Source organism: Cheilinus undulatus, linkage group 8 (assembly GCF_018320785.1).
Source record: "Cheilinus undulatus linkage group 8, ASM1832078v1, whole genome shotgun sequence".
NCBI lineage: Eukaryota > Metazoa > Chordata > Actinopteri > Labriformes > Labridae > Cheilinus > Cheilinus undulatus.
In genome coordinates, this window is record NC_054872.1 from 18,176,982 (window position 1) to 18,188,937 (window position 11,956).

Genomic DNA, 11,956 nt, shown 5'->3' on the forward strand with positions numbered 1-11,956 from the left:
ATTATTATTATTATTATTATTACTATTGTTATTATTATATGTGATATGTATTCACAAACATAACTGTCTTAAACTGTGTGCACTGTTTTTGTGTGAACAAAATATCCACTGTGGAAGTGATTCCACCACGCTTTCCACACACTGAACTGCAGCTCAACTCCACGGGTTGTCTGCATGTGATTCTGGGACTTGTAGTTTTTTTTACGCTGCGTAGTGACGTCAGCGGAAGTTTTTCGAGCGGACGTGAGCTAGGCAGCTAGGTCACATTGGTACGGTTTTGTAAGGTTTGAAAACATGGCCACAATGGAAGCAGCTAACGCAGGTATTTGATATTTCGTCCGTCTTAGAGGCTTGACTTCTTTTATAAGACAAGATCAAAGTTCGCTCGTTAGACTGCTTTATTTGGTCCCGAGCTGTCGCATGAGACCACTCATAAATGATAAAGCTAATGTTAGCTTGCTGTGTAACCTCATGTGGCTTATATTTTGTGCTCTTGCAAAATGTTAATTCATGTGTCAGTTAAATAAAGACTAGGTTTACCACCTCTGTCACGGTTTAAAGTCGACACTTCATGCTTTTGGTTGTCTGTATGTGAGCAGTTCATGAATAACGGGGAAGTAGATGTCTTGGGGTGTCATTATGACGCTGACATGACGGTTCACCTTTGCGTTTATCTTCCTTTTGCTTGACATCTTTAGAGGAGGCCCCTTTGAGACATGTGGAGAAAGATGTCCTCATCCCTAAGCTAATGAGGGAGAAAGCCAAAGAGCGTTGTGCCGAGAAAGTTGAAGGTTTGTATTTTAAAAATATTATACAAATCTGTACATTTTAACAACACTTATAAATAAAGAGCTTCTACATATTGGTGTATTAACCATTGCAGAAACATAAAAAATGATTTTGGTAATTACCAATGCTGTCAATTTAGGGCAGCTGTGGCATAAACCTTACTTTGGTTAGGGTAAGGGTGGTCTAATAAATTTGTTAAGCACTGTAAATAACACCAGTGTCACTAAATTAACACTAAAAGTTTATTTTAAAAATCTAATGAAAAAAAAATTGAGCATCTTATTCTTAAAATACTATGCACACAAGTTTTGGCTGTCCTGTTTAGCCTGACTTTCTTCTTCAAATAGGCTACTTGTTTAGTGGTTGACGTCATTATGTCAGAATTTGTTATAAAATATAGTACATATTTCTAAAGATTTTCTGGATTTGTGTAAAATACAATTTCGATTCCCAGATTTCTGTCTGATATTTAAGATTTACATATGTTAGAAGGTATTGTGTGTTTCCATGAAACATTTTTTCAGATATAATGCTATAAAAAAATTGCAGACTTCTGCAGAAAAATACTGTGAACGCTCACAGCATCACAACAGTTAATGCCAATTATTGTGAAGCCATAGGTGGGAAATTGGTTAACTTTATCAACCAGAGTATATTATTCAACACATTGTATCTTAGATTATGTTATGGGTTTTTAAAATGATTCATTAATATGACACTATCTGTAATTCAACTCAGCCCTGTAGCATTAACTAGGAATGAGAAATGATAAGATTATATGATATTGATGCCATCATCAATTCTTATCGAGTCAATTCACTGATTGCCTTTTCGATTCCTTCCTGTGAATTTTCTTTTTGGAAAAAGAAGACTATTTAGGTTTCCACTCTTAACAACTCATATTTGATTGAGCCTCTTTCTCTCTGAACACTGAACAAAATGTAGCTATACCACCTTCAGTGAGAATCACAGACAAGCACACTTCAATGACGGGCTATAATTATAACTACAGATGTTCAGCATTAAGTGTTTGGGAACAGAACATGCTGGAATATACAATAGTTCTCTCTTTTCGTTGGAAATGTCTGTTCTGCACATGGATATTCATTGATAAGGGAGTGGTTAAGATTAAATGTAAATGATGTTGATGGTTTGGACCAGTTGGAACCGGTTCTCAACTTGAACCGGTTCTTGATTCCCAACTCTGTCATTAACTGCATAATCCCTTTGTACCTTAACACTTTCAAGCAGCAGCCACCACAGTTCTTTTGGAGAAATGTTTGAAAATATTGAAAAATAACCATTCAAAAGAGACTCTAAATATTTCATGTTATATTACATTTATTCTTAAACAGCCATAAAACAAACAGACAGAAAATATATCCTAATCCAAAGTATGTTAGAAAAGTATTTAAGCTTTTTTATGTATGTTGATATTTTGTTGATTAATGTTTTCAAAGACAGGGTGTATCTTAATATAAATATTATAAATTGTTTTTTCTGGTATATTGATTGAAATAAATGTATAGATAAAAGTGAACAAAGGTTATCAATTCTGGCATCACAACCCCGCACTGTGTTAATTAAAGGCACAGGAAATCTATAGAGGTCCATGGTATTCGATTATTTATATTTATATGCCAATATTTTCAGTCTGATTTTAGCCAATACTGATATCAATACTGATACATAAAGGTAGTTAAGACCATAAACTTCAGTCCCTAAAACACACTTTTAATTTTAAGGATGAAAAATTAGTCCTTGCAACACACTTAAAAAGTTAAAGGAATGAGGATGGACAAAGAGCAAAAAAAAAATCAGATGATGTAGATCTACACAGAGATTTGTATTGCCACATATTTGTTGTAAATATCAGCACATTTTTTTTTTAATTTGCTCATTTGATAATTATTTTTTCTTGGGGAGGGGAGGGGGCTTTTTGCCTTTATTTGAGAGATTGGCAGTGGATTGAGCTGGAAATTGGGATGAGAGAATGATATGCAGGGAAAGAGCCACTACAGGCCGTGTACATGGGCTAACCACTAGCTGCAGATGCCCAAGTGGTGAGGTCGCTAACCACTTGGCCACCTTTGCAACAATGGCTAACTTTTTTTTTTTTTTTTCCTGCTTTATTTTTGGCCTTTTTGCCTTTATTAGATAGGACAGAGGATAGAGCCTGAAATAGGGAAGGGAGGGGGGAGAGACATGCTGGAAATAGTGCCATGGGCCTGATTCGAGCCTGGGTCACCTGCGTACATGGCGCGCGCCTTAACAACTCGATTACCGGCGTGCTCCAACAATGGTTAACTTTTAAAGCTAATATCTGTGGAAACCAAAATCTAACTTATAATATTGTGCATTCCCAGTTATGTAACACTGCTATAAATTAGATAGGTAATGCACGTTTTTTGTTTTATTTGACAAGAATCTTGTCACTTTCTTCAAATTAAAGGAGTCTTCCCCCTCTGTAAACACCAAGATGAATTATTCCTTTCAAATTAACTTTTAAATTCATGATTTGATATCTTCAGCGATTATTCATCCTTGATAATAATATGGATTCATAATATTTTTGAAGGGTCATGCCAGTTTACATGTCACCAGTTGCCCTTTCATCTGCATGAAGTAGTGGCCTCAGCTTTGCAAACATATGCTCGATGTACTGCAGCAACACACAAGTCAGATGATGGCTAGGTCTTGTGGTTTTTAGAAATCTGATGACACTGTGGGCTGCTCACACTGAGAGATGATGCACTTGCAGCTTTAGGTGATGGGACAGACAGTGGCTTTGTGTGTGGGTAGTGGAAACCCCCCTCATATTGTTAGTTTCTCGTCCTACTCGTTTTCACACCTCCACCACGCTTGCCCTCTATCATTTCATTCTCTGTGTTTGTGTCTGCACTGGGCTCTTGCACGTGCTTGTCTGATTCTGTGAAAAAAAGAAAATATATGAGCATGTTTTCCTGTGTTATCTTCATAGCATATTTGCCTCCAACACTCAGTGCATTGTTGGCTTTGTTGTTCACACAGATAAGCACAAAGGATTGTTTCAAAACCTGTCTGTACCATTGCATGTCTTACAGAACCAAACTAACGTAATTGAGATATAGTTCCCAAAAGCTATGACATATTCTTAGTTACATTATTAATCATTGATTTTATTATTAAGAAATGCACAATCTTCCTCAGCATCCTAACATACATTTTGAAGCATAGCCCTCATCAAGAACACCATGAAGTGATTCAGTTCTTTTTGGCCTCAGTAAAAAATAAAGACAGATATGCAGTTGGTCGTACAAGGTTAACTAAAAATTTATTAAAATTAAAATATTTTACTGTTGTTTGTCAGATGCTAGTAGTGTCCGCTAAGGGGCTGTCCTCCTGCAGCACATCAACAAAGTACTTATTTTGAAAAAAGAAATCACTTCAATGAAATGTGTTCTAAATTCTGATCTACATTTTTGTAAAAGCATTAACATTAAGTTGCACATTGATTTTAATGCTTGTTAGTATCATTATATATGCAAAATATAATCAGCATGGTATGGGCATTGGCTGATATTAGCTTATAAAGAGAACTGTTGGTATTGGCAGAGATGACAATTCCTGCTAGTAATTACAACCACTATTTTGGCTATAAAAATCAGCCCAAATAAGCTGTAAATATCAGCTGTGCAAACAAATAAGTTTGTGGTGTTTTTAGGCTGGACCAACCGGTCTACGTCAGCTGAAATCTTTCCCTATCATAATCATTCCTTAAAGGTCACATATTATGCAAAATACTCCTTCGCAGGCTTTTCTATCAAAAATATGTGGCTCTGGCCTGTCCACAATCCCCTCAAGAATCAGGCACACCCCCTCCACCTTTAGAAAATGTTCACTGAAACAAGCCGTTTCAGTGAATTATAACATGGACAACGATACATAATTTCAATACCCTGCCACCTCTATGCAACCCCTTGCCTCCTCAAATGGAGAGCATGAAATCTGTTATGGATTTAGTGTGATTTATGTAAATTGCACCGGCTTTCTTTTCTTATCCCATGTGCTACTGGTATCTTCCATAGATGCTTCTGTGAATTGTTTTCAATACCCACGTGGCTTTTATTCTCCCACACACTTCAACACCTTTTTTTTTTCCCTCTCAAATATGTATCGATTCAGGCACGGTTTAGGCACTGGCACCTTATGAAAAGTATCGATTTAGCAACAGTACAAATAACCCCAAACAATACCACAGGATTGAAATGAAGCAGAACAAATTTGAAAAATGTTGTTATTAATTTGGCTCATTGTAAAATGGATGCAAATTGTTTTGAAAGGAATGATAATTTATTGTCTCTCTCATTTTGACAGGATACATTTGTGCACTATTCCAGAAAAAAAACGGCACTTGAACGTTTGCATTATTTGTGAAGTAGGGTTGGTCGGTATTCATTTTTTGATATTGTCACACCCTTTCCAAATTTTACTGGAGTATACCGTATTACTGCCAGGTGTTTAAACCACAGTATTTAAGCACTTGCTTGTGTGCACACACAACTACAGCGAGCAGAGGGTACCGCTTTTTACATACCTTTGACAAAATGCCACGAGTCTTAAAAAAACAATGTTTATGGAGTGATGTGTACAGGAGAGACGTGATTTATAGTTGAGCCATTTTTTACACTTAACAAGTAAAATATACACCAGAAAAGAGGGACTCTATTTACTCTGTTCCTCCCTCACTGCCTCACAAAGGTTATATAAGAAATAAGTATTATCATATAGGATCTGGGAATGTGAAGTAATGTTTCATGTGCTTTCAAACAGATAGGTAAAGACTGAACTTAAAGATTATTGCAGCGTTGTGGTTCGATGGCAAGCTCAGTCCAGCAGCAAGTTAATTTTATATGCAAAGCTTCTAAAAAGTTAAAGAATACTTTAGCACCTAAAATAAACATCAAACACTGATTAGCTTCATTCATATTTCACATACAGGGATGAAGATAAGTTTTACTGTCTTAAAACCTCTCAACGGTTTTAATTTAGCCTTGTGTTGCTGCTGCAGGATGGAGCACCTGTGGATATTTATAAACTTCATCACTGACGGTATTGCTGTATCACTGCCCATTCTTAGTGTAGAGCTGAGCCTTTGTGCTGCAAAAAAATTATTTAACAGATATTTGAAATACATTTCAGGTTAGAAAAATATTGCACTTTCTGGGATTAATAAAATTGAAGTACGACATATTGTGATTTAATCTAAATTGCAATCAAATTCCTAGCCATGGTATTGGCTAAAATGTAGGCTATTTCTAGATATCAGTACATCGGATACTGGCTGAAATCTAATCTTGTGCATCCCTATTCCCTAATTACAGAATAACAATGTTAATGTTGCTAGCAGGATAACGTTTGTAAGTTTAATGTTCAGTAATTTTACAGCTACCTAACATTATCATAATCATATGTCTATATTATTACATTTTCACCTAACTTCAAACATATACAAGTGAATGTTGATGGGTTAAAGTGGTCATCCACAGAGTCAAATCCAAAGAAGTCATTTTTTATAATTAACATTCAGTTTAGAAAATGGACTTGCTCAACTTTAAGTATGAAAAGACAGAATTTAACAGTAACAAAATGAAGAGACTTGACCCAGGCAAAAGTTTGTCCATAGTTAGCCCAGCGCCAATTGCTATGAGAAGAGACTGTCTGGTGGGTCAGTGGACCAATCAGAGAGCCAACAAAGGGTCGATCATCTGTTAGAAATTTGTACCTTATTTTCTCCTCTATACATGCATTTCTTCTTGAATGATTCTGCCTTCAGTTCCTGCTTTCAACAAAATACCAAACTACTCATGGCAGCTCTAAAAATGGCCCAAAAGCATCTTAAAGCAAAGGTTGAATCACACCTTTGTTTTACGGGCTCTTATCTTACATGACACTTGTCTCTTAGAATTGCCGTTTGTGTTGCTGTGATCTGAAAGGAAACCCTCTGCAGCCTCCATTAGTGCCAAGGGACAGGGATGAGGCGTTTGCTGATTAGATTAGTCGCACTGTTCTGCCCCTCTAAATTGGTTTTGCTGTCGCTCTTTTTTCACATCTGCATTCTGATGAAAGTGTCTGTGTGATAACCATACTGATGCCACTGATCAAGGTAATTATGATATCAGTTGTTTGAAAGCAGATATTGGAGGGCGGCGTTTTTAATTAAATCCACGGGAAGGAGCTTGCTAACAAGGTGAAGAAGCGGAGTCCTCAGCACCTTGTTTACGAACAAGACCATGACCATTTAACCTAGAAAACACCGCTAGCCAGAGCACACTTGCACTGATGCTGCCTTGTCGATGGGCTTTTGGATCTAAATGAACAACCGTTGTTTGTTTGTCATCTTTTACATTTTTTGTTGAAATTAGATTTTTAGATGTCATGAATAATCTTAGTATTTCTATAGTTAATCATGATTAAGCTCTTGTTGCATTTTGAAATTCCACTATCTTGCATTGAAACTTTTTTGTTTAATTTCGGATTTTTTTACTGTCTTACCCTGGGGATAATTGACTTTCTGACCTGCTTCTATATTGAAAGTAAAGAAGGAGCTCCAGGTAAATTATTGCGTTAATGTAGTAGTGGAAAAGGGAACTTTTTATGGATTGAAAAGGAAGTAAAGGGACAGTATAAAATGAAATGTTTGATAACATAGGGTGAAGATGACTTTTGACATGCCTGGTGAAATGTATCTGAGTTTTTTAAAAGTGAAATGAGACATGAAGGAGCATTTGTGGATTTATTTTATGTCACTGTGGCTGCAGTGAGATGTTGCAGTGGTTTAACCTGAGTGTGTTGGAGGGTACAAAGAGCATGTGGTTAACTCACTTTAAAAAATGCACTAATTACATAATCCATAGACCATAATCCCATCATGATTAATGCATCAATGCTTACAACCCTAATTTGAATGTCTAAATTGTTTTTTATGTGTAATTTTCTTTTAGGGCTATCATACGGTCTTAAAATAAAATCTCTTCAGCTCTGTTGGGACACATGTTTGTGTTCATGTATTTAAGATGGCAGCTCACAGATGCATACAAGTCTGAAGAAGAGCATGCTGGCTCAAAACGTCATTTGATTGCAAATAAATGCCTGAAATGGGTATGACCTTTTCTCCTTGTCTTCATAGTTCTTTTTTAATCCAGCGTCCTATTTTCTGATGTGCATGTTTTACTTTTGATTTTAAAAGTGGCTTAGCTAGCCTTAGGGCTCAGTAGAAGACTCCTGAAGATTCTTGTTTACCTTCTTTTGGCTAGATGGCAGACACTAGGAGGTTTGCAGGAGGAGGTCTGCCAGGTAAATCCTAAGCTGTGGACATTTGTTTTTGTCAAGTGTAGGGATTGTGTGCTATGTATGTAGAAATTTTGTGACGATAATTGCTGCATAGAGGTCCATTTAGAGCTGTAAAGTACTGACTTCCCTCCGTTTCCGTTTATTCTTAATGGCTGTCTACCACTTCCTGACCCCCTACAGACATTCGGGATCGCATGATTTCAAACAACCTATACATGTAAAACAGTTAATTTTGTCTACAGGGTTTAGCCAACCTAAATTAAAGTTTCTGACAGTAGCTTTAAATTTTGGTATAATTGCAGAGTAGTTCAAGAAAACAATCTTGATTTTCTTTTTTCCAAAATTTAGAATTAAAGATAAAAATCAGTTAATTGCCTAGGCCTACATTTTCTATTGTTTGTAAAAGGAGATTTGTGCTTCTTTGTTACATTATAAAACCATCCTTCAAACGTGTATTTGAGAATATGTCATGGTTATCTTCAGGCCTAAGTATGATACAGAAAATGCATCCAGTTGTAGATGTTTTTTCTTCCAATGATTTGTTGCTGTGACCCAGGATTTCCTGTGACCTGTGATGTGTGTTTGCGCTTTGTGTTATAAGTCTCTGTATCTGTTGGAATGTGCTGCTGCCTGTCTCGTTCAGGACAATCTGGTCAACAGACATAGGTGCTCAAAAACCTCCAGGTAGGAAAAAGGAAAACTTTGAAGCTTGTCACAACAACCTTAGAAGGGACCAAATCATGCTTTGGCTGAAAACTTCTGCTAGGTTAAAAACCACAAATAACAGAATATGCCAACATCTTTTTGACTTGAGAGTAAAACACAGATAGAGATCTTTTGAGCTTTTAAGCATATTTCAGTGTGAACTGTGTTGCGATATTTACATGCGATATTTGCCTGCATGGAGACCTGCAGTTGGGGATGGTGGGCTGTTTTAAAGCCAGTGTCGAAACTGGGCAGCCACAAGTATAACTATTCTGGGGTCACTTTGTTGAGCTCAGTTTTCATGTGAAGCAGGAAACATGGGCTTCAGCTTGATAAAAGGTTGTGTCAAATGACACATGACCAGGCTCCTTCTTGTGGTCGATGGCTAAGATTAGGCCTATTTTGGTTTGCTTGTGGCTTAAAGTTTCATGTCTGTGTTTGAACTATTTGATCTTTTAAAGGTAAAGATCGGACGCTAACACTTGGGCTGCTGTGCTTTTCAAAGCTTTTCTGCTCTTGAACTAATACCCCCCGTGTTTTTCAACCTTTTTCTCTACCTCCTACCAGCCTTCAACCACTGCTGTAAAGAATCTGGTTTCTTCATGGTGTTTAAGTGTCAAGAGGAGAACGCAGCACTGAAGGAATGTCTGACAGCACAGTGAGTATTTGACAGCTCCCTCCTCAACACTCACACAGTAAGGTGGCTGCTAGTGTGGTATTGAACCACGTGTTATCTCACCATCATCTTGAACATGCACTAGGCCACCCATGCATTGGTAGCTGTTGTCTATCAAGTCAAAACCATGAAATCACAAGCCTATATCTATTCTGTAAAATACTGTAAATACTTCACCTTCTGTCTTCCATCAGTTACAACGACCCAGTTTTCTATGAGCAGTGCAAGCAGGAGTACATTCAGGAGAAACTGGAGTTTGAGAGGACGGGGATTCCATCAAAGAACAGGAAACAGAAACTCCCAACAAGCATGTAAAGGACAGCATTGTGCTCAATGAGGACTGTCCTTATTTCAAGCTGAAGGAGCAGATAGTGAAGCTCTGGACAGAACCACCGTCAAATCCACAAAGGAAACACATGGAAGAGATGAATACTAAAAATGTTATGAGCTTGTGCATTTTATTTAAATCTGAAACATTTTGACTAATTGTATGCAAGAGTGGTATATAATCTAAAATAATGCCTATTTTTATGATCTGTATATTTGCAAATGTTCTCTACCAGATAACTAGAATTTTCTCTATCACAGTATTTGATTATGCTGCATTTATTATGAATATACCAAACATGCCATTGATTGCTGTCATCAGGTTATAGGCAACTCCTGCCCCAGAACCTTGACCTAAAAGACTTTCAGCTGCTGAGGTGAGCCGTAAGAATTTTGGTTATGGTTGAAATATACTGAACATAATTCAGTGCACTTTGCAGTGCATCCAGTGAGAGCATTGATGACAGCAAAGTCTTGCTTCTTCCTTTTTTCTGCAGAAAACAGGGCACTTATAAATAAAATAATACATGGACTATTGAACAATGTATATAAGAGAAATCTGTCATCTAATTTAGCATTGAACCGTCTGTGTTCATGTGAAACATGCAGTGAAATGTGACTTTGTAAATAAAAGATACTCTGTAGCAAAAGATAAAGTGTGTATTTGTGGTAAGTGAGACAAAGTTTATGAATTTTATTGCAGATAATCTTTCACATGTCTTGTCAGACAAACCCAAGTGACTTTGTGTCTACTTGTGGCTCTTTTGAGTCTTACTTGGGAAAAAAAAATCCTCTTAATTTTATAAAAGATAAATTTTGACCTCAGAAATAATCCATTGCACAGTCACATCAATCCATTTGTTTCCCACACTTACATAGCAAGCTTTAAATGTCAAATGTAATTGGCAGCCTTTCTTTTTTGTCTGTATATGTCCATAGGATGAGAGAATATGAAGAACATTGATCACCGATGTCTTAATATAAGGGACAGAACACGTTCCAAACTCAACTTTGTTTTCCTCCAATAATTTGAAGTGGGTATCAGTGCTGGTTTGGGTCTCAACTAACAGTTGTGTGTTAGAACAGATTTTTAATTCAACATTTTTTCCAAAATATGACTTGTTTGCCAAACATAACATGCAACTCCATCAGACACACTAAATTTATTTTATTCTATTAATGCAAGATGAATGTCAAGTTTTCAGTCATCTCATACTGTTATTCAGTAGTATTTAGTAACAGAATGCATCATTTTCACTTATTTCTTTTATTTTAATCGCTCAACTGAAGTTTCTATCTTGGAATTTCACGATTTTCTGAGTACACTTGAGGATAAAATTGTTTAACCCTTTCGCTAAAGAAAATAACGCACAATGGTCACTGAAATAACTTGAAATTGACAAAAGTAATAAAATTTACTAAAAATCAAAAAATAAAAATCAGACATTGCTTTTGAATTGTGGTTCTAAATAATTATTTTAGAAAACAAACTAATGAAACTGGTCTGGACAAAAAAATGGTATGATGATGATGTAAAATTTGACCATAGGGACACGTTAAACTAAGTTGTGCGACACCTGTGATTAGCATCACAGATGTCTTCAAACTTGTAACCAGTCAGCCTTCCTATTTAAAGAGTAAAAAGTAGTCACAGTTTTAACACACTGAACATGGACCACGGAAAGCTACGGAGACAGTTGTCCCAGGGGATAAGAAAGAAAATTATAGACAACAATGATCAAGAGCCACCACACTCAGAAAGTCCAGGGTATGAGCTGCAAGGGTGTTCTTAGTGTCAAGCAACTCCTGAACCACAGATGTCACTAGCTTCTCCCCTGGGCTAGGAAAATGGACCATTGCTCAGTGGTCTAAAGTCCTGTTTTCAGATGAAACTAAATGTAGTATTTCATTGGAAGTCAAGGTCGCAAAGTCTGGAGGAAGATCTGAGAGGCACAGAATCCAAGGTGCTTGAAGTCCAGTTTTCAGTTTCCACAGACAGTGATGGTTTGAGGTGCCATGTCCTCTACTGATGTTGGTCCACTGTGATTTATCAAGTCCAGAGTCAACGCTGTCAGCCGTCCAACAGATTTTAGAGCACATCATGCTTTCATCTGCTGAATAGCTTTA

The 11,956-nt window shown here is 36.8% G+C and overlaps 1 protein-coding gene across 1 annotated transcript; it reads left to right on the forward strand.

Moving 5' to 3' along the window:
* Positions 1-224: 224 nt before the first annotated feature.
* On the forward strand, positions 225-10,481 carry cmc1 (C-x(9)-C motif containing 1). Its single transcript, XM_041792428.1, has 4 exons — positions 225-322; positions 699-791; positions 9,394-9,484; positions 9,697-10,481. The coding sequence occupies exons 1-4, from the start codon at positions 295-297 to the stop codon at positions 9,815-9,817; spliced, it is 333 nt and encodes a 110-aa protein (XP_041648362.1). The 5' UTR covers positions 225-294; the 3' UTR covers positions 9,818-10,481.
* The last annotated feature ends 1,475 nt before the right edge of the window (positions 10,482-11,956 follow it).

Bases quoted from the DNA above. Each gene is read 5' to 3' on its own strand.
- cmc1 (XM_041792428.1), top strand. From the start codon at position 295: ATGGCCACAATGGAAGCAGCTAACGCAG. The intron at 323-698 runs GTATTTGATATT...TGACATCTTTAG, and splicing joins AATGGAAGCAGCTAACGCAG to AGGAGGCCCCTTTGAGACAT. The intron at 792-9,393 runs GTTTGTATTTTA...ACCTCCTACCAG, and splicing joins TTGTGCCGAGAAAGTTGAAG to CCTTCAACCACTGCTGTAAA.